The sequence below is a fragment of the Acinonyx jubatus genome, chromosome C2 (genome assembly GCF_027475565.1).
Source record: "Acinonyx jubatus isolate Ajub_Pintada_27869175 chromosome C2, VMU_Ajub_asm_v1.0, whole genome shotgun sequence".
Classification (NCBI taxonomy): Eukaryota; Metazoa; Chordata; class Mammalia; order Carnivora; family Felidae; genus Acinonyx; species Acinonyx jubatus.
The window spans coordinates 153920023-153943373 of record NC_069384.1 but is presented as its reverse complement, the minus strand read 5'-3'; the positions used below and the strand labels follow the sequence as shown (position 1 = coordinate 153943373).

The following is a 23351-nucleotide window of genomic DNA, read 5'->3' as shown; positions in this document are numbered from 1 at the left end:
CCTTGAAGCAGTTCAGAGGCACAGGCCCTAGAGTCAAAGGAGACTGGGTTCATGGAGCTGTTTTCGTTTAAGAGCTTTGTGTCTTTGGACAATTTACACCAGCTATCTGTACCTCAGCATTCCCATCTGTAAAATGAGAAACATCATAGTGGCTGCTTTATAGGACTGCTGGAAAGAGTGAGATGCTGCATGCAAAGTTCTCAGCAGGGCCCTATTACATCGTAGGCAACAAATGTCTGCTACCCGATCCTATCATCATCGTCATCTTCGTTAGCCCTCTTGACTACCAAAGCTCTAACCCTGTGATGGGAGAGATGTTGCTGTTATGACCGATGACCAAGGCAAGCACCAAACCATATATAAATCAGAATATCTTCTATTTAATCAATTAACATCCCCTGATCCAAAATGCTAAAACAATCTCACATTATTATCATCAGATCTTTGCAGTCACAAGAAAGATAATCTCAGCAGCTAAGCTTCTTCATAGATTTCCACTTTAATTTTCCTTCAAAATTCCAAAGCTCATTCAAATTTGGTAGATTAGTCTATTCTGTTCAAATTAGAAAATAAAATTACACAACATACGTTTCATTTCCTAGAATAATAATTTTATACAAATAAAACTAATGCAAGTTGTTTTAGACACATTAGAAGTTGTGCTACCAATAACAGACAAGACATATTAATTTTCCTCAAGTATTTTTACTTCACAATTCAGAGAATATCACAACATTTTTATAGCTAAATTCATTTGTGTATCACCTGATTCTTCAGTTGGTTAAGTGTTTGTCTCAAACTGTCTGTTGTCATTTGGTTACTTTTAAAAAACTCAGCCACTGCTGTATTCAAAATTATTTTATAATCATCTTTGTTCACTTCTTGTAGGCAGGCAAGGTGTTGCAGACAGGCATCATAATTTCCAGCCTAAAACAAACCAACAAAAAAAACACACACACAGACAAAATTACCTATTACCTTTAAAACTAAGACATTCATTTCCAAATACGTTTCATTCGTCTCTATTTGGAAAACTCTTTAAAAAGACAGATCTAATTCCCCAAGTATACTAATTAAAGTCACTGAATGAAACAATATTCATGTCAATTAAGAAAGTGGGGTATGTCAATTGTATCTCAATAAAGCTAGAAATTATAGAGATTTATTTCTCAAGACTCACACTCTAACACCACTATGTGTATAAGTCATACATAGACACATAAGTGTATCATATACCTATGTACATGTATAAAACCACATCTCACACACACACACACATGTATATAGGTATATATTGCTAGCACGGTATAACAGCTGAGGCTAGCCCAAGAAAGGTAATATGATTTAATTTCTAATAAATATGCTCTGAATACCCAAGTATCAAATTCTTCTGCTTACATGTATGTAACCTGATAGTCAAATAAGGTTTTCTTTCATATCGTTTAACATCAGAAAAGTTAAAGTTTTGACAAGAAACTTCTGGCGTTCCATTTTAAAGAACATGCAAGAAAGAGCACCGAACAAAGAAGTGAACTGAAAAGACTGACCCATATAATTACAAATCTAAGTTTAAAAGACTGAAAAAAATAACAGTGTAAGAGTCAACACGTTTATGAAACACAAAAACTTGGGAATGGCTCAAATTACTCCCATTCCTTTTACCATATTTAAACTCCCAGTGTTTAAAAAATTTAAATAAAACCTACTCTCTAAACTTAATTCTTGAGTTATTACAGAACAAAAGTTACAAATTTAAAAATTCGTTGTGAAAAGATTCATATTCGACAGATCCTAAAAACGGAAACCGAAAGAAACCGCTGCTTACTGTGAAAGCCTGGAAAGCACTGGTGGACAACTCCTTCTCTTGATCGGTGATCCCAGAGGACTGACTCGTCCCTTCATGTTTCTCTGCTCCCTGATCTGCAAGCACACAAGTTTTGGAGTTCTTTAGAAATGAAGTGGTACAGTGAGTGTGCCCCTGGTTTTCTTCCTGTCTTCTTCCTAATGAAGTTGCTATAGTTAGGGCGCTCTCAATTACCATGACTTATCAGTGTTATAAGGAGTTAGAAGTCACTCCTCCAGAAACTTAAAGAAACATTTCCCTTAGCCATGGTCTGGCACAATGAAAACCCACCACCACATATGGAAGAATCACAGCTCTGTCCATCAGGACTGAGAATGTTGCATTCACTCAAAACATATTAGATCTGCCCCCGAGCAATCTATACCAAAGTCCCACATATTCAAGAAACTATGCCAGGCTCTGGAGACACAAGATTATTATAAATACATACACAATACCTTCAAAAAGGTTATAATCCAGCTGGAATATAATATCATTTAATAATTAGAAAACTACATTGCTAAGAACTCATAGTTAATTTCCAGGCCAAGAATGCTTTCATAGGCTTAGAAATCCATAAGCCAACATTAACACATTTAAAAAGCTTCCTTGGGGGGGACTGGGTGGCCCAGTCGGTTAAGCGTCCGACTTCAGCTCAGGTCATGATCTCGTGGTCCATGAGTTTGAGCCCGGCATTGGGCTCTGTGCTGACTGCTCAGAGCCTGGAGCCTGCTCCAGATTCTGTGTCTCTGTCTCTCTCTGCCTCTTCCCTGGTTGTGCTGTCTCTCAAAAATAAATAAACATTAAAAAGAAATTTTTTCTTAAAGCTTCCTTAACATGGTTAAATATCTATATACAATCTTTTTTCCCAGAAGTTTATTTTATTAAATTTTAATTTTAATTAATTTATTTTTTAATGTTTATTTGGGGGAGGAGGAGCTAAGAGAGAGGAGGACAGAGGATCCGAAGTGGCTCTGCACGGACAGCAGCAAGCTGATGCAGGACTCGAACCCACGAACCATGAGATCCCGACCTGAGCAGAAGTTGGACACTCAACCAACTGAGCCACCCAGGCACCCCTAATTTTTGATAGAGAATCCAAGTGGGAAAGGAGGGCAGAGACAAAGAGAGAATCCCAAGCAGGATCCACACTGAGCGCTGAGCCCAGCAGGGGGCTTGATCCCACGACCCTGGGATCATGACCTGAGTCGAAATCAAGAGTTGGACGTTCAACCCATTGAGCCACCCAGGTGCCCCAAGTATCCATATACACTCTAAGATTAATGATTCTTGCCCCACAATTTTGTATTTTCAAAATTAATTTTTTATTTGAAAACAGAATTCCAAAATAAGCATAAAACTCTCTGCTAAATCAAGTCTAAAACTACTCCAGTTCACTACTCTTAACTGCTCTGACAAATACTTCAAAAAAATGCTTTTTAACGAAAGCATCATCGATCCCAACTTTGCATGATGCAGTCACATGGTCTCAGCTCCTCTTGTTCACCAGGGATCTGTCTCGACTAAGCCTCATCTATATATTGTGGCAGATGATTTTGGGCAGAGGGACTGGCAGAAATCATGCTTTTCCTTAGGATCTGGGGCCTTGATGTCAGAGAAGTAACAAGAAGCTAAACCATGAAATCACACTCTGGAGACAACAGAGTTTCCTCTGTAAAGTTACAAAGCAGTAGCCATAAAACATAGTTCCCATTCCACACTACGAAACAAACCCGAGCTTTTGAAAATTTTTAAAGGAAAGAACTGGCAACAAAGTTATAAAAGTTAATAGGAATAAATACTTCCAGGTAACCACATCTACAGAGCCAAAAAAAAAAAAAAAAAAAAAAAAAAAATTCAGCATCTAGTACATCAAGGGACGGACCATAGAGAATGTTAAATCCTTTAACTCCGTGTTTGAACAGATTTCAAAATCTTTCAGCCCTTTTCACATTTATTCAATGCCATAATAATAATTAAGCACTGGGAATGGGAACGGCAGGAAGGGGAGGAAAGTGACAGTGCCTTGAAAGCTACAGCAAACTGTAATGCTGATTATTTTAACTTCATTTAATCTCAAATCAATCACAGCATTTCTTGCTTTGCCCTGAGGTACTGAACTCAAAATACAACTTGTACTTAATAAAGATCAGTCTTTAGGGGTGCCTGGGTGGCTCAGTCGGTTAAGCATCCGACTTCGGCTGTCACGATCTCACGGTCCATGGGTTCGAGCCCTGTATCGGGCTCTGTGGTGACAGCTCAGAGCCTGGAGCCTGCTTCAGATTCTGTGTCTCCCTCTCTGTCTGCCCCTTCCCTGCTTGTGCTCTCTCTGTCTCAAAAATAAACAAACACTAAAAAAAAAAAAAAAAAGATAAACATCAGTCTTTAGAAACGGTCTTTTACTATTTGAAAATTTTCCCACTTAGAAAACTTTCTTTTGATTTAAAAAACTAACAAACAAACAAAGAAAAAACACCAGGGTACCTGGGTGCCTCAATCGGGTAAGTGTCTGACTTTGGCTCAGGTCATGACCTCACAGTTCCTGGGTTAGACCACCGCCTTGGGCTCTGTGCTCAGAGTCTGGAGCCTCCTTCAGTTCTGTCTCCCTCTCTCTCTGCCCCTTCCCCACTCACACACACTCTCTCTCTCAAAATAACATTAAAAAAATTTTTTTAAAAAAGGACATTCTCCTACATAACCAACTAAAATGGTCACACTAAGAAAAGTAACAATAAATCAATAATATCATCTAACAAACAATTTCCCTGATTGTTCTAAGAAATATCTTATCACTGTATTTTTCCCTCCCCATCCGGGTATCAATCAGGGCTCACATATTTCCCTTAAATAGCTTTTGTTTCTCTTACTCCAGAGCACTTCCTCACCTTCTGCTGCTCCTCAAGTCACCACTTGTTTTAAAGTCTAAGCTGGGGCACCTGCGTGGCTCAGCCGCTTAAGCCTCCAGCTCTTGGTTTTGGCTCAGGCATGATCTCATGGTTAGTAAGATGAAGCCAAGCTGACAGCACGGAGCCTGCGTGGGATTCTCTCTCTCCTTCTCTCTCTGCCCCTCCCCCTGCTCATGTGCTGTCTCAAAATAGAGAAAGAAAGAAAGAAACTTAAAAAAAAAAAATAAAGAGCCTAAGATAGTTACCTTGTAGAATGTTCCATATTCTGGGTTTATCTGATTGTTTCCTCATGCATTTAGTCTAACATTTATGGCAAGAATATTATATATGGGATAATAAATATCAGTAATTTTTAACATTAATTTTTTTGAGAGACAGAGAATGGCGGGGGGCAAAGGGAGGTAGGTAGGGAGAATCTTAAGCAGGGCCCACACCCCAGAGCAGAGCCTGAGAGAATGGGGTGGGGGGTGGGCAGAGGGAGGGAGGGAAAATCTTAAGCAGGGCCCACACCCCAGAGCAGAGCCTGACGAGGGCTCCATCTCACAACCATGAGATCACAACCTGAGCGGAAGTCAAGAGTCGGACACTTAACCAACTGAGCCACCCACGTGCCCCAACATTTTAATTTTGTTTAAAAAATCTGCGTTTTGTTTTAAAAAGGTGACTTTTATGTTTCAATCATCTCCCAAAGAATATTCTGGCTTTTTTAGTTTTAGTCACCAACAAAAGCCCCACGCACCATTAACGGAATACCAACGGAAAGTAATAGGACCACTGCATAAATAGGATGCATGGGCTGCAAACACAGGTACGTGAGGGTGATGCCATTGTTGATGACTCAGAATAAAAAATTCATTAGACTATCAAAGTCTCACAATATTTGAATTTATTTACACAAGAGTTTTTTTCAGATAGAATTGTTGCTCCAGCCTGGAATCTAAAGACCTCCAAAGCTTGAACCGAGGTAAAAAACGGAGATAAGAAAGCCCTTTTTGGAGTGATTGGGAGGCTTCACCGAGAATATACGTGAAGTGATGAGAATGTATCCGGCAGAGTAGGTCCCCCTATGTGGCATGGTGGTGCAGACTTTATTGTTCCAACACACAGATGGGACCCGGGAGCACGGGGAGGTAGAGCCAAGACCTGGAACTGAAGTAAGAAGACCAAAACTCTCGTGCCACTTCTGAAATTACACAGTTGATACACAAGTGGAACTGGGGCAAATATCAGTTTTCCTAGTTACTAAAGAGCATCTGTATTAGATGGCTTTTAGGGTGCCCTCCAAGTCAGAAATTCAGTAACCCCAAACAAGCTTCTATAAAGCAGTGGATACGTTTGTTCACAAAGCAACACAATCCAACTCAAGTAGCAATGGAAGACAAATCTCCAAGTGGGGAGGTAGGGCAGATCATCTTGTCCCCCAGATTTACTACTCAATAATTCCTACAAACACTACCCTCGCCATCACCGCAAGCTTCCCAGCAGACATTGTTCATTCCTTAACCTTGACCGTGAAGAAACGCACAACACTCGCCTGAGTCTTTTTTTTTTTTTTCAACTGTGACAGTATGGCTTGCATATAATAAATTCAGGCCATACATCCAATTAATAAATAGCTGAGAGACCATAAGGGTCAAGCATCATTCTAAGTGCAAGGGATCGACACGCGAACCACACAGACAGGGCTCCCGCACTTGTGAAACTCAGAGGTTCCTTGCGGAGATAAGATGCAAATCCGTGATTCCGGGTGTGACTAATGCCATGGCAATAACAAGGGCTGTGAGAGGGCACAGAGATGACAAGTGAGGTCGGACCTAACTCAGAAGTCAGGTATGGGGAGTCCTGAGGAAGCAGGGCTCCAAATGTAAACTGCTTGCAGCTTTGAAACAACCACCACTCCTTCCGGCCCCTGCCAAACCAAGTTCTAGCTTGAGATACTATCTGCGCCTCCATTCTACACCACCTGCGACTTCTCCGCAATTGTAACAATAAAGCTAACATGCTTTGAGGGCTCACAAGGTGTTAGGCATGTAAGCACCTCAAATAGGGTAACTCATTTAATCTTCAAAGCAAGCTCTTAGGAGGGGCTTCTTTCTGGGTGTGTAAGGAGTCATTAAACTATGTACATTCATGATGTGGGCATTTTTTTTTTTTTAACATTCCAAACCCAGTACAGAAATACAAAATGCTTCGTGAATTTGCGTGTCCTCCTGCACGGGGGTGGTGCTAATCTCTGCACTGTTCCTATTTTAGTATATGTGCTGCCGAAGCAAACACAATGTGGGCATTTTTGAAACCTATATAGAAACCTATCTAGAAACCTATATTCCAGGAGCGTTCCAAAGAACCAGTCCTGCACAGAGCTGACTCTGGGAGCCCTGGCCTGGTACATCCTGGCCGTCAGTAAAGATTCCCAACTGCCCTCTCTCAAGAGGGCAACACGGTGCAACGAAAACTGTACAAACCTTGGAATCAGTCACATCTTCAGTCGGCCTCCCCTTGGCCACCTAACTCTCTGCTTACAGATGCTAAGTAAGTACTGGCTCTCTCCCCTTCCTTCTGGCAAAACAACCAACAATTCTGGCAGTTTCAAAAACATATATATATGTATGTATATACATATATACATACACACACACACACACACACACACACACACAATTCTGCGCTCTAAACATACAATTAACAGTGAAAACAGCTTTAGCATGACTTGATCATGGAACGGCCCTTAGATCACCGTCAAATCCCCGGTAGACGGCACACTCTTGAGAATCGCCACTTAACATCAAGAACAAAACATAACCTGTGCTAAGTGAACTTATCTAAGACTTAGATCTGCCCTACAAAAAAAAAAAAAAAAAGTATTCTGGTATCTGGGTCTTTCAGAAGTGTTACTTCTGATACAGTTAGCAGACAAAGGGCGCCTGGCTTGCTCAGTAGGAACAGCACGCAGCTCTGGATCTCAGCGCCGTGAGTCTGGGCCCGACAATGGTGTAGAGACTACTTACATAAAACTTAAAAAATTATATAAAATGAAACAGGAAAAAAAGTTAGCAGATAAATTAACATTTCACTTCTACTTCAGCATACAGATAAATAAGAATTGAGTCCTTATAGGGGGGAGGAAAGCTAACAGTTTATTGGAGAAAAGTTTAAAAGGACATCGTTAAACAGTTTTTTCTTTAGAAAGACAAATAATGAGTTATTGTTAACCCAACTGTTTACACAATACATCTGTTCTGCAAAATTTTCAGGGGCACAAGAACAGTAAGGAGCCATTACTTTTAAATGTGTAAAAATGGGACCCAGGATTTCAAAGCTCCAGAAAGAATGAGTTTAGATTAAAGCAGAACACTATACCGCATATGTATCTGTCATAAAATTTTAACAATGAATACAAAACTTTAAAAACGTTTAGGAAAACCAGAGTGTTTAAAACATTTATCTTCCCTCCCAAGGAAGTGCATTAAATTTAGACCAAATGTCAAAATTTCTTAGTTTGCCACTGAGTTCTCCCGCAGCTTCTTCTAAAATGTATGCTCTTGGGGCACCTGGGAGACTCAGTCAGCTAAGCGTCTGACACTGAGCTCAGGGGACAGCTGAGACGGAGCCCCGCGCCGGGCTCTATGCTGGCAGCGCTAAGCCTGCTTGGGATTCTCTCTCTCCCGCTCTCTCTGCCCCTCCGCCGCTCACACATGCACGTCTTCTCTCTCAAAATAAATAAATGAACTTTAAGAAATAAAAAAATCATAAAAAATAAGATACACCGTCTCTAGGTTACTTTTTAAGTTTTTTTTAAAGTTTATTCATTCATTCTGAGAGAGACTGAGAGAGCACACAAGCTGGAGAAGGGTGGAGGGAGAGAATCCCAAGCAGGCTTGGTCCTCCACACTGAGCCGGTTGAGGGGCTCGATCCCACGAACCCTGAGATCACGAACTGAGCCAAAATCAAGAGTCGGATGCTTAACCGACTGAGCCACCCAGGCATCCCTCTAGGTTACATTCTTTGACAGGCCCAACTGCCAAAAAGTGATTTATAAATACTGTAAAGCAAGGGGAAAAACCCAACAAGTCACCAACGCACTGAAGAGTTTAGGCTTCTACTCTGCATCATTACCCTCTAGGAACTATAAAAGTCTCCTATAATCTTCCTGAGAAAGAGAAGCCAGCTTTAAGATAAATAAACTAGACTCTAAGGCTTACAAGAGAGTCTGAAATTCCCATTTCTACAGACGTTTTGGAGAACAGAGCTCAAGAAACAGCCTTTTACCAGTTAACCATTATTTTATCTGCATTTTAACTTCAAGATAAAACTTTGAAACAAAAACACTCCAATGGGATCACTATTTTTGTTTTCCTTGTTATCTTTCTCTACTTTTCAAGTTTCCTATAAGGCATGGGTGTTATTTTTGTAGTCAGGATTTTTAAAACCTAGATTATTTGTGACTGCGGAGTTCTTACCAGAAAGAGTCTGCACATAATTCCACAATATGTCTTTATTTGTCCAAAAGTAGTCTCCGTTGCCGATTGTAAGAGAAAATGGCCCTTCATCCTTAAACCTGACTTTCCTTCTACTCTGGCCTAACGAACATGGCTGAGCTTCTAGGCGTACAGGGCTCTTAGGCACACAAACCCGGACGCCCTTTAAGCCAACAGGCTTCATTTTGAACCAAACAATTGCCTTTAGGTCTGAACTAAGTCGAAAAGAAACACACTGCTTTTTCAAAACTGAAAAGTCAGTTAACTGAACGCACAGATACATTCCAATACAGAATGTTAACAATTCAAATCTGACTGCAGGAGGTTCTTCCACACAAGCTACCTTTTCAAAATATAGCTCAATGATTTTCAAGAAAGGACATTTTTTCCTAAGGAAAAAATAATGTTAAGGCCTAAGGAAACCCACTGGTACACTCACAAAATAGTGCTGATTCCTTTGTGAAGGCAAGTTTTAAAAAAGAAGGATGCCATCCGAAAGAAAAATAATTCACGTCTGCCAAGGTCACCATAAAGTTCACACACCCTATGTGGTTTCCTATCACTTGGACAAGCGTCTCTGATTTATCAAAACCCTATATATAACAGCTGATTAGTATACAGCTCAGAGAAACACTATATGACCAGCACTGCCTCAGACTTGAGCACTCTGTCCAGCACTACAGAAATAAAGGAAGAGAGTATCAACGATCAGTAACAACATGATTTGGGGAAGACAGACAAAGCAGATCTCTACCACTGCTGAGTATCTTGGTTTTTATTTTTAATGTTTTTTAATGTTTATTATTTATTTTTTTAACATTTACTTATTTTTGAGACAGACAGAGACAGAGCATGAACAGGGGAGGGTCAGAGAGAGAGGGAGACACAGGATCCGAAACAGGCTCCAGGCTCTGAGCTGTCAGCACAGAGCCCGATGCAGGGCTTGAACTCACGGACCATGAGATCATGACCTGAGCCGAAGTCGGACGCTCAACCAACTGAGCCACCCAGGCGCCCCTAATGTTTATTATTTTTGAGAGAGAGAGAGAGAGAGAGAGACAGATCGTGAATGGGGGGAGGGGCAGAGAGGGAGAGGGAGACACAGAATCCAAGCAGACTCCAGGCTCTCAGCTGTCGGCACAGAGCCCGAAGCAGGGCTCAAACTCACAAACTGTAAGATCATGACCTGAGCCGAAGTCCGACGCTAAACCAACTGAGCCACCCAGGCGCCCCAAGATTTATTTTTTAAGTAATCTCTGCACCCAACCTGGGGCTCAAACTCACAAGCCCAAGATCAAGAGCTGCATGCTCCACTGAATGAGCCAGCCAGATGCCCCTGCTGAGGAGTATGTTTTTATTTTCGTATCTGAGACTAGTATTTATTTGCTTTTTTTTTTAAATCTTCATTTATTTTTGAGAGAGAGACAGAGTACGAGTAGGGGAGGGGCAGAGAGAAAGAGGGAGACACAGACTCGGAAACAGGCTCCAGGTTCTGAGCTGTCAGCACAGAGCCTGATGTGGGGATTGAACTCACAAACCAGAGATCCTGACCTGAGCCGAAGTCAGACGCTCAACCACTGAGCCACCCAGGTACCCCTTTATTTGCTTGTTTTTGAGAGTAGTTTTTATATACAGAAAAGACACCGCTTTTTAAATATTAATACTTGATTTATTAATGTTACAAATTCAGAAAGTGTAGATTTTCCTCAAACTTTTATATTCAACTTAGACTTTTCTTTTTAAGATTTTATTTTTTATAATATTTTAAAGTTTATTTATTTTGAAAGAGAGCGAAAGTGTGTGCGTGAGCAGGGGAGGGGCACAGAGAGAATCCCAAGCTGACTCTGCAGGGCCAGCACAGAGCCTGACATGGGGCTCAAACTCATGAAACTGTGAGATCATGACCTGAGCTGGAATCAAGACTTGGACGTTTAACTGACTAAACCACCCAGGTGCCCTTAAGATTTTATTTTTAGGGGCGCCTGGGTGGCTCAGTCAGTTTAGCTGTCCGACTTCGGCTCAGGTCATGATCTCGCGGTTTGTGGGTTCAAGCCCCGCGTCCAGCTCTGTGTGAATAGCTCAGAGCCTGGAGCCTGCTTCAGATTCTGTGTCTCCCTCTCTCTCTGCCCCTCCTCCGCTTGTGTTCTGTCTCTCTCTCAAAAATGAATAAATGTAAAAACAAAATTTTTTTAAAAATTAAAGAAGAAAAAGATTTTATTTTTAAGTCATCTCTTTACCCAACGTGGGGCTCAAAGTCACAATCGGAGATCAAGAGTCTCATGCTCCTCTGAGTGAGCCAGCCAGGAGTCCCTCAACTTAGACGTTCTATTTGGAGTTCTAATTTTAAAGGGATGTGATGAATGTTTGATCGCCTTTACAACGTTAAACACTCTTCAGACATAAAATTTTAACTACCTTAAATATTTCATACATTCAATTTTAAGTACAGTTGACTTAAAAAGATAATTTTCTGAGAACTTAAATCTGAAAATTAAACTTATAAAAATAGTGACTGAGGTATTCTTTAATGTCCATGCAATAATATAGTAAAAATTAAAATGAAAGTTCACAAGTATAAATCAACTATTCACTCAACTATACATTTAAAATTGGAGAAGCACCTGGTTGGCTCAGTTGGTTAAGCATCCGACTCTTGGTTTTGGCTCAGGTCACGATCTCACGGTTTGTGAGATCAAGCCCCACATTGGGCTCTGTGCTGACAGCACAGAGTCTGCTTGGGATTCTGTTTCTCTCTGCCCCTCCCCTGCTTGCACTCTTTCTCTCTCAAAATAAAGTAATTAAAAAAAAAATTGGAATCCTAAGACCAATATATTACTCTAAATTCCTAAACATTAACAACACTTAAAAGCATGAAATGTAGGTCACTATTACATCAACTCCTTATCCTAAAAACTAGTAAATGCAAAGGATGAATTTTCAAGTTTTTAACATTTAACATGCCTTTCTGGGAAGAATTATAGTTCATCCCCAGTTAATTAATACAGGAGAGCTGTTCTTTACAGAATATCAGCAAATAAATGTCAGCAGTAATGGAACTAGAAAAAGTACCACCTTGCAGCCCCCCCCCCCCATGATACAACTGATCACCAATGATGGATGTTTATATTATTCTAAATTATTATCCATTAGATTACTTCTAATTATAATTGGAAAAAGATGTTCCTATCACTACCTTACCAAATTGACCAAACTTGGCATCACTAATGGTGGACAAATTGAAACTGACATCATGTAGTGTATATAAAGTATACAAAATCACCTAAAAATATACAAATATGGTAAGTCTAAATCTAACCAAGCCTGAGAAGTAACTTTCAGTTCACAGAAAATACAGAAGACAAGGACCAAGGACAAGGATACCAGGAAGAAACAATCAGACAAATCTGGAATGTGGGGTATTATACAAGACAACTGACTTCGTCTCTTCAAAAAATCACTGTCATGCAACAAAACAAAACAAAACAAAACGAAAAGGGAGCTACTGGGAATGAAGACACTGAAGAGACCTAAAAAATATAATTTGTGAATCTTGACTGGATCTCAGTTTGAAAAGCACAGCTGGTTTTTCTAACTGATTAGTTTCAGGTGTACAACACGTTGATTCAACTCTATATTACTTGGCACTCACCACAATACATGTGGTCACTGTATTGCTGACTCTCTTCCCTGAGCTGTACTTTTCATCATTTTGACTTATTATTACCTTATAACTGATACTTTGTCAGGTAAGTACAGCTTACTTTGGGGAAGTTTAGTATATTTAAATGGTAATTTTGTAAAGTATGACAAAAGTTATATAGGTGAAAGGCCTTATTTAAAAAAAAGTGCATGGTTTAATATTTAGAGATGAAGTATCTGTAACTATTCAACATTGGGGCACCTGGGTGGCCCAGGTAGTTGAGCGTCCAACTTTTGATTTCAGCTCAGGTCACGAGATGGAGCCCCGCATCCGGCTCTCGCTTTCAACACTGAGCCTGCTCAGATTCTCTCTCTCCTCTCTGCCCCTCCCCCCAACTCACGCTCTCTCTCAACATAAATAAACTTAAAAACAAAAGAAATATTCAACATTAAGAATTTTAGCTAGATAAAGAAGAAGCAACTACGGCAAAATGTAACAATTGTTAAACTAGGTGGTGGGTATATGGATACTCATTTTTTCAATTTTTTTGGATGTTTGAAATCGCTTGTAATACGAAGCTGAAAAAATACCAAATATGCAGATTCCCTACTGAACCCTGAAGAAAGCAAATGGCAGGACAGTACCACGTCATCTGCACATATATTTTATTTTTATTTTTTAATTTTAGAGAGAGAGAAAGCATGGAGCAGGGTAGAGAAGCAGAGGGAGAAAAGAGAGAATCTTAACCCATGACCCTGGGATCATGACCTGAGCCCAAATCGAGAGTCGGATGTTCAAATGACTGAGCCATATATATTTTTAAGTCAGTGTGAGCTTGGGTAGGTGTAGACAAGTCTGGAAGAACACACAAACTCAGTATCGGCTACCTGGAGACAGGAATTGGGTAGGGGCAATAGAGGACTCAATAGGTTTTTACCTTATACATTTAATAATAATCAGTTTGGGGTGTCTTTAATAAAATAAAAATAGCCTTGGCTTAAAATCTTCCCATTTGTTTGTTCTTCTTATCATTTTTATGGCCATCCTGGCTTAAAATTTTAAAGCTATCTTTGAAAGCTGATTTCGTATGACCCATCAGGTCAGGCTCTATCTTTCCCTTATTCATCATATTATCCACCTTTTTCTACGAAGCCTACTACAGTCATGCCCACGGTCCAAATTCCCAGATACATTCAAATCTAGGATTTTGTGTCCTAGTTCCAGCCACTTTCTCCTCTCAGATGGCCATAAAAATCAAAGTCGAATAAATCACCCTAAAGCACTGTTGGTACTTCCTCAGTAACAAACCAGTTTCACACCACTTCTGTATGTCACGCAGGGACACGGACCTCGTGAGCCCCCCACTGCCCCCTGGAGCCTCTGTCCTTGGTCGGTCTCCACCCGCCCTCCCTCTGCAATTTGGCCGCATACAAGTCAGGGTGGGGGAACTGCTGGCCGATCAGCCACTGAGAAGCCACTCAACCCAGAAGCACATGCGTCTCCCGTGGAATGAGTCTTTGCCAACTAGCAACAGGAAACAGGAGGAAGCTGCACCGCTAAGTTATCCCTTTTTTCTCCCTCATGTGGACTATCCTGAAGTGCAGTGTCTCCCTGCAGCCCTTTCAGAAGAGCCCCACATGCAAGCGGCCTGCTCTCTCTCAGCTCAGGGAGGAACAAGAGCCAAGTATGCAACATACTGCACCTCCCTCGGCCTGGCTCTTTCTCTCACCTCTTCCACTCTGCGTTTGCACCTTCCAAATTGAGAGCACTTGAATTGGGTTCTGCTTCTCAAAAGATGTGAGCTAAAACAAACACCTGACCTCAGCTGAAGCACACAAGCAACAACCCTGTGAGTAAATAAACTAAAACGCTGTTAAAAGTTAGAGGGCGCCTGGCTGGCACAGTCGGTGGAACACGAGACTCTGATCTCAGGGTTGTAAGTTCGAGGCCCACATTGGGTGCAGAGTGTACTTAGAAATGAAATCTCACGGGCGCCTGGGTGGCTCAGTCAGTTAAGCATCGGACTTCGGCTCGGGTCAGGATCTCGCGGCCCGTGGTTTCGAGACCTGCGTTGGGCTCTTGCGCTGACAGCTCAGAGCCTGGAGCCTGATTCAGATTCTCTCTCTGCCCCTCCCCTACTTGTTTTCTATCTCATCTCTCAAAAATAAACAAACGTAAAAAAAATTTTTTAATAAAATGTTAAAAAAAATACATGAGTAATTAGGACCCCCATTTTGCAAATGAGAAACTGAGGTTCAACTAAGAACCTTGCGTAAAGAGTAAGCCTTTCTGCTTACCAACTATACCCAATCAGTCACAAAATGTTACCTCTAAGAGAGTGATTCCTTTTCTACCCAATCCATTCTAAACAGGGTCCTTGCTCTCAGTTATCCTTGGTCCTCTTACCTCCTTTTCTTCACAATATTCATCACAACTTAAACTCACAAGTATTTTTTTAGTTTACATGTTTGTCTTTCATACCATAAGCTCCATGATTACAGAGATTATGTCAGTGCCTGGCAAGGCAGGCCATGGGTAAATATTTACTGAATAAATTACTATAGCACTAGCCGCTTTTAGCTAGTCTTTGGGCTTCCGGTCTCGTTTCACTTTAACCTCCCCCTTCCCACGCTGTGATCAGGTCACTTTCTTACATGCTTTCATGGGTCTCTTTTCTTACCCTCTGTGACAAGGGCCCTGAGCTCAGGAGCTCAGAGATGAAGCAGCATGTAAGCTAGACCATGAGGGGCACCCGGGTGGTTCAGCCGGTTAAGCGTCTGACTCTCGATCTTGGCTCAGGTCCTGGTCTCATGGTTGGTGACTTTGAGCCCCACATCTCATTAGGCTCTGTGCTGACAGTGCGGAGCTTGCTTGGGATTCTCTCACCCCCTGCCCCCCTCCACCCTTCCCCTGCTCGGCCCTCTCTCTCTCTCTCAAAATAAATCAACTTGTAAAAAACGTTACTAATACTAAAAAAAAAAAAAGCCTTTGAATGAGGAGCGTGTTTACCAAAGAGAAAAGAAAATCAAAGGCACTACCACTCAGCAGCTCAGAAGAACAGTATGTCCAAGAGTCGTTTCTGGGGTGAAGAGCGAGGTGTGCGGATACGGAAACGTCGGCTGGAAACACATGGTGAAGTTTCACGAATGACATGTAGGAAAGAGGATGTGATGCACACGAGACGGCATAAGCTTAGAAGGTGTACAGGCATCGGAATGCTTTGCTGCAATTAGCGTCTCAGACATCAAAAGACAACAGTGAGAAGAACAGACCGGACACGAAGAGACAGGGACGGCAGTCAGAAGGCGGCCTCGCGCGAGGGAGACATTAGGAGATAAAGGCTAGAATCACAGCAGGTGAAGCGGGGACGGAGAGGAGGAGGCCAGATTCAAGGAGACCACTCTGAACACTCGGCTGGATACCAACGTAACGTCATCTAGGTGAGACGTTTCCTACCACGTGGCTACGTAACGTCATCTAGGTGAGACGTTTCCTACAACGTGGCTACAAAGCTTCAACCAAAGACACGGCCCCGAATCACCGTGGGCCTCGTTCCTCCACTACCTGCGTTACGCCGCCACGTTACGCGTCGCACACGTTACCAGATGGGAGAGCTACCCAGCGGCGCTGTCCTTACGGACTAAACAGGACACGTCGGAGGCACGGAGCGAGTCATATCCGTTTCTTCAACCTCCAACACGGTGCCTGGGGCCCAATCTTCTGAGTGAATGAAGGGAAAGGTACGAGAATACTTCACCGCAGGACTTGGAAACCGGACAGGCCTTAGGCCTTTTTTGGAAAGCTCATTCCAAGCAAGCGCAAGGATATGGCCAAGTAGGAACCGTAAACCCGGGACGCAGAGACGCTGCCTTCAGTTAAGGACGGAAGATGCCGGACAGCTTGGTCCGGCCCTGGACAAGCCACGCTGATTTCCCGCCTGGAACATTCTCGCTATCCAGCCTGCCCCATTCCATACGGTCACTCTGTCATTTCATGGGAGTTTCTGCTCAGTTACCACCCCCACCAGAAGCCTCCTGGGACCAGCCTACCTAACATTCTACAGCACACTCTATTATCCTCAATTTGTAAACTTTTTCTCTATGGTTTTCCTTCTCAGCAGACTGCTGCAGAGATGTTTTAACAAATTTCCGATAGCAGGACTGGCTCACTTTCGTTTCAAATCTAGTCCGACCATCAGTCATTGAGATCAAAACCTTCAGAATATTGAGATGGGCTTTTTACAGTGAAATCTTTAGAAAAGACAAAGTGTTGACCACTTCTAAGACCTGCGAGTGAAGTTCTTCCAATGAACTGGATGCCACAGAGAATATTCACTTCTTACAGGAAACATACGGCAGACCCTCCCAGAGGCAGGCAGGAAAGAATTTTATACACCTTAACGGAGAAGACTCTAGGAATGGGGTACTAATCCATAAAGAAATCAGTCGAAATTAAATGAGCTAACCTTGAGGAACTAGGGGAAAATAGTTCCTAAGCTCAAGGTATTAGCACAGAACGAAGAGAGACACTTCAGTTTTAGGACTATTTAAACAGTTTTCACAAAGCTAACTTCATAGGACATCGCTGACCAGAGGCAGGCTCACGTGGGCGAAATAGCCCAGGTGAGCCCTATCCTGAGCCAGGGGACATAAGGCACCCGTGTGCTGCGGGGTGATCCGCCTTCCCCCCTGGAAAACCGAAAAGCCCGTGAAGTGGCTACACAAATGCTAAGTCCGATATTCCGGCGAGCGGGGCAAAGGCGGTCGGTGGCGGCTTCATACTGCACTTACGTAAAAAAAAACTACCGGCCATGGGGCCCAAAGACTCACGTTAGGGGCGGCCGAGGGAGAGGACGGGGGAGAGGAACGCACACCCAAATTAAAGTCACCCTCGGGTCCCCACCCCCTAGTCCCCACCTACTCAGCGCCAGGGTCCGCCCGCCCCGGGCGTGGGCGCCTCACCTGCAGGCTTGTCTGCAGCCATCTTCCCGCTCCAGCTTGGGTTCTTCCCCGCGGATGGCGTGGCCTCGACTCCAGCTGCCGAGCGGGCCGCGGTCCTGGGCCTCGGAGAACGACTCTGTGCCCACCGCGGCTCCGGGCCCCTGAGTTCCGGCCTGGGGAGTGGGTAGACGGCGGGCTGAGGAAGTGACGAAGGCTAGTTCACGTCGTCTAGCAACAGGGGACAGCGTCTCCAGCCGGCCTCCCGCCACACTCGGCTTCCGCTCCGCGACATCCCCAGACACGCCACTTCCGGGGGCCGCCGCCCGTGTGGGAACGGCGGCCAGCCCCGCCCCACGCTGGCGTCGTCCTGCGCGCTCCGCCCTCGGCGGCCAGTGCGTGTGCGTGCGCGCGCGCCCGGCCGGAAGTGCGCTCGCGTGGAGTTGTGGGTGCGTGGCGGGTTTGCCGGTTGGGATCGTGGGGTGAGTGCCTCTTGCTTATCGTGATTAAACTGCCTTGGTGTCGGGGCTCTCGTCCCTCCCGCAGTTTACGTAAAATAGCTCTAGTAACACCTGTCATCTGTGCGCTAAGCATTGCCCCTTGCACTTGGCCTGTAAGCTCTCGCTGATTTCTCACAATTCTGTGAGAAGGCACTGTTGCAGTTGCCGTTTGAAAAGAAAACATTTTAGAATAGTTTTAGCTTTACAGAAGATTGCAACAGCGATGCATAGAGTTCCTGCATACTCCTGACCTAGAGTCCCCTGTTGTGAGCCTCTTAAATTTTGACTAAGTTACCATGGTACGTCTGTCACATCTAAGAAACCACCTTGACTGGTACATTACTATATGAATTTCACCAGTTTTCCCCGATGTCTCTTTTCTGTTCCAGTATCCTGTCAAAAGACACGACATTACACATATTCATTATGTCTTCTTAGGCTATGCTTGGCTGATAGTTTCTCAGGTTTTTCTTGTTCTTGACAATCTTGACAGCTTTAAGGAGTACTGGTCAGGATTGTTGAAGAATGCTCTTTGATTTGGGTTTCCCAATATTTTGTTCATGGTTATGAAGCTGGCACCCAGACCTCCAACTTGTCAATTCAAAACGTTAATGGTCATATTGATGAAGTTTTGGGGCGATGGTGGGGTCTGGAGCCGATGGCCAAGAAAGTCCTTGAAGACGTCTTTGGTGCAAAAAGGTGATTTTATTAAAACATGGGGAGAGGACCCGTGGGCAGAAAGAGCTGCCCTGGGGTTGTGACGGGTGACTGATAATATATCCTCAGGTAGGGAGGAGGTTAGGGATAGGTTAAGACTCTAAGGAATTTCGGAAGCAAGGTTTCTAGGACCTTGAGAGGCTAGGTGCTGTTGGGAAAACACCATTTATTACCGTTTAGTAAAACCTCAGTCATGAGACCCAGATATACACCTGTATATCAGGGGGCCATAAGCTTAGAATATGATTGCCAGCTTGTATCTTGGGGGTGTTGAGATAAAGGAAGTCTCCAAAGGAATTTTTGTAACGTTAAAGTGGACTTACAGGTTCCTGGGGGTCAGGATGATGCTAAGCCAAGATTCCCTTTTGTCTCTAGCAAAGTGTTGTCACGGAGGCAGCTGAGCTCCTAGAGGGAGGCCACTCTGCCTATTTCAAGCACTTGTCAATGGGCTGTAGGCAGTAAGGGAATTTAAAATTTCGTTTGCCTTAGTTTCCCACATTACCGTGGCCAGCACTTAAACCCTTTTCCTTTGTTCTTGGGTAGCCTGGAGTGTCCAAGAAATAGCACACATATTCCACCTGGGGGCCCGGGGGTGCTGTTAGCCTGTACTTTGCCCTCAGTTTGTCTTACGCTCCCTCATCAATGTGTACCCAGGCACGGCCGGACCAACCAAGGAACACATAGGCTTCGGCTCCAGGGGTATGAATGCCTGCTTTATCATTCAAAGCAATTTGTGGGACAAGTAGTTAATCCGCACTATGCTACAGATAGATACAATTACCAAATGTACCTAGTGAAATCTTAAACATGAAGAATCAAGGCGTTTTTTAGATTCCAAGTCTCTTGACATGGAAAGACCTCCAGGAGACCAGATAAAGCGGCACCAGGACACCTGCTAGTATGACTTCATGGGCCTCCGATCAATGGGGTCTGCCATTTCAGGATCCCCCTGCCCCTGTTAGCTAGGACCCAGCAGAGGAGTTACTCAGATCAGAGTGTTCAAAGCTCTCAGCAGAAGGGAGGGGAAGGGACAAAAACAGGGAAGGAATGTGTTTCGTCTTGCAGAACCAGGAATTCCAGCCAAGGAGACTGCCCAGCTAGGTGTTTCACCTGATAGCCCCTTAGGTGAGCCAGTTTGAGCTGGACTGGAGCTGAGGATCTTACACAGAAGCCCCCCTGCATTGTCTTTTTTTTTTTTTTTTAGGATTTTATTTTGAAGTAATTTCTACATCCCACATGGGGCTCGAGCTCACAACCCCCAGATCAAGAGTCACATGCTCTACCGATTGAGCCGGCCAGGCACCCCATTTTTTATTCATTATTATTTGTGTCCCCCTGAATTGTTTTGAAGTTACTTTTAGCTCGTTATAATACTAAGATCTCCTCCTATAGGTGGGGTTTTCTGCCATTTTTTGAGCATCCCGATATGCACTAGCCTGTTAGCATGTTAGGCATGCACAGTTGGGGCAAAGAGCCTGAGAGAATATGTGTAAGTTCTTTAATGTATATGCAAGCTCCCTGCCCTGCCCCCTGAAAGCCTGAAGAAAAACATCCTGTGCTAATCCCACGGGAAGACAGTGCTTTGAGAACTATCGGTCTCCTTCCATGTAACAAGTGATAAAAAGTTCTTTGCCTTCAGCACTTCTTTGGGTGGTATTCAAGTTGATGCACCCCAAGGGCGGCACCCCTTGAGTTCAGCTACAGCTAGACTAAAATTATGGGGTTTTAGGTGGAAAACCACAGAGGTGACGTGCTGTTCTCATGTCAAATGGAGAGAGCATCCTAGCAAAATGATGATGTTAACCTTGATCACTTGGCTCGGGGTGTCTGCCAGGCTTCTCCACTGTAAAGTTACCCCCACACTTTACTCTTGGGAAGCGAGTCATTACGTGCAGTTCGACACTCCGGTGGGGGAGTTACTTACTCCGCATTCAGTTACTTATTCAGTCATAAACTTTATCATTATGGACTCATGAATATTTATTTTCTATTGTGTTTACGATTCAATATTATGCTATTTTGTTGCTGAAATTGTTTCAGCTTTCTTATTAAAAAAAATTTTTTTTTAACGTCTATTTTTTGAGAGATTGACAGAGTGTGAGCAGGGGAGGGGCAGAGAGAGAGGAAGACACAGAATCCCAAGCAGGCTCCAGGCTCTGAGCAGTCAGCACAGAGCCCGACACGGGGCTCGAACCCACAACACCGAGATCAAAAGTCGCATGTTCTTCCAACTCAGCCAGCCAGGTGCCCTTCTTTATATTGTTAATTATAAAAGTCATATTTTATCATATATATAATTTGCAAGTATCTTCTCCCATCTATGACTTGTCTTTTTCTTGATTGAGTCCTTTGAAGCAGAAAAGTTTTTAACTTTGATGAAGTCCAATTTATCTATTTTTTCTTTTGTCAACTCTGCTTTTTGTATCATATCTAATTAACCAGGTCATGAAGATTTATTCTTGCTTTCCCTAAGAATTTTATAATTTTTTAACTCTTTTTAAATTTTATTATATTTTTAATGTTTATTTTTGAGAGAGAGAGAGTGAGCAGCAGAGGGGCGGGGTGGGGGAAGGATGGAGGATCCGAAGCAGGCTCCATACTGACAGCAGAGAGCCGAATGCTGGGCTTGAACTCCTAAACAGTGAGATCATGACCTGAGCGAAAGTCAGACACGTCACTTAACCAAATGAGCCACCCAGGCGCCCCTCTTTTTTTAAAATACATATTTTTTAATGTTTACTTATTTTTGAGAGAGAGAGACAGACAGAGTGCAAGCAGGGGAGGGGCAGAAAGAGAGGGAGACACAGAATCCAAAGCAGGATCCAGGCTCTGAGCTGTCGGCACAGAGCCCAATGTGGGGCTCAAACCCATAAACTGTGAGATCATGACCTGAGCTGAAGTTGGACGCTTAACCGACTGAGCCCCCCAGGTGCCCCTAAATGTGTGTTTTTTTTTAATGTTTGTTTGTTTATGGGGTGGGGAGAGACTGAGACTGGAAGAGGGGCAGAGAGAGGGAGAGAGAGAGTCTCAAGCAGGCTCCATGCTCCGTGCAGAGCCCAATGCACGACTTGATCCCACATCTTCGAGATCACGACCTGAGCCCAAATCAAGAGTCGGATGCTTAACTGACTGAGCCACTGGGCTCCTCTTGGCTCTTTTTTAAAAAAAATCGTTTTAGCTCTTACATTTAGGTCTTTGATGCATTTTGAATTAATTTTTATATATTATGCCAGCTAGGGGGCCAACTTCATCCTTTTGCATGTGGATATACAAGTTGTACTTTTAAACTGCTACATTTGGGGTGCTTGTCATATAGCAATAAATAACTGCAAACCATCTCCCGATTCTTCGTCCCCCATCTCGTTCAACCAACCAACCAACCAACCAACCAACCGAGTCCGTGGATTTTACCTCCTCCATTTCATGGATCCTTCCATTCTCACTGCCACTCTCCCAGGTCACTATCACCTCTGACTGAGACAAGAGCCACAGCAGCCTTCTCATCCAGTCTCTCCACTTCTAGAATGCCTTCATTTAGCCAGAGATAGGTTTTTAATGCTAATCTGATTGTGTCCACTTCCGTTTAAAACACTTCACTGCTCTTAGCACCAAGTCCAAACTCCTGAAAATGGGTTAAGACCCTTCATGACCTGCCTATAATCCCTTTTCAGCTTCCACCCCATCCACACCCTCCCTCCCTTACAGCCAGTACCCATTTCCTTCCCTGAAAACACGGGCATCATCTCTCCTCAAGAAGACGTTCCTGACTACCCAAGGCTGTATTAGTAATTTTCTTTTTTTTTTTTTAATGTTTATTCTTGAGACAGAGAGAGACAGCATGAATGAGGGAGGGGCAGAGAGAGGGAGACACAGAATCCGAAGCAGGTTCCAGGCTCTGAGCCATTGAGCTATCAGCACAGAGCCAGATGCGGGGCTCTAACTCACAGACTATGAGATCATGACCTGAGGCAAAGTCGAATGCTTAACCAACTGAGCCACTAGGCACCCCTGTACTAGTAATTTTCAAGTCTGCTATTCCACTATGGAAACAATCTCTTGTATGAATCCCCTCTCCATCACCTCAGCTGTAATCTCCAAACACTGTCTTTAAATATCATCATTGTACTTCTGCTTAGCAAACATGCCAGTATCCATGAATGCAGCATGACTTAGACAATGAGAATTCCTCAGTGTATTCGGGGTAGTGACACTTTTGTATGGTCTTTTACAGTTTCATAAAGAGGTTTTGCATTGTTCCTTTTTGTCCTCAACATCCTCGTGATATGGATGTGGATACTCAAACCTATTTTTTGGATGAGAAAACTGAGG

At 43.3% G+C, this 23351-nt stretch overlaps 1 protein-coding gene, 1 long non-coding RNA gene and 1 other non-coding gene across 9 annotated transcripts in view; 1 reads left to right on the top strand and 2 right to left on the bottom strand.

The window, feature by feature from the left end:
- The window catches only part of CNOT10 (CCR4-NOT transcription complex subunit 10), a 70000-nt gene extending 51910 nt beyond the window's left edge, over positions 1–18090 (bottom strand). Inside the window, exons 1-3 of one of the 7 annotated variants that reach the window (XM_053221730.1) lie at positions 17830–18090; positions 1826–1920; positions 766–927 (exon numbers count right to left, since the gene is read on the bottom strand). In XM_053221730.1, the coding sequence (XP_053077705.1) occupies positions 766–927; positions 1826–1920; positions 17830–17851 (279 nt within the window). In that variant the 5' untranslated portion in view covers positions 17852–18090. Of the gene's footprint in view, positions 1–765; positions 928–1825; positions 1921–9210; positions 10051–17829 lie in introns of those variants that run through there. The other 6 variants (XM_027040574.2, XM_027040573.2, XM_015086405.3 and 3 more) reach the window with 6 other exon arrangements.
- Positions 6924–7026, bottom strand: LOC113594179 (U6 spliceosomal RNA). The gene has a single exon (XR_003414508.1). It is a non-coding gene; the product is annotated as a U6 spliceosomal RNA (small nuclear RNA).
- A 50-nt stretch (positions 18091–18140) lies between the features above and the next one.
- LOC128315345 (uncharacterized) lies at positions 18141–23246 on the top strand. Its single transcript, XR_008298100.1, has 3 exons — positions 18141–18287; positions 20415–20511; positions 21107–23246. It is a non-coding gene; the product is annotated as an uncharacterized LOC128315345 (long non-coding RNA).
- The last annotated feature ends 105 nt before the right edge of the window (positions 23247–23351 follow it).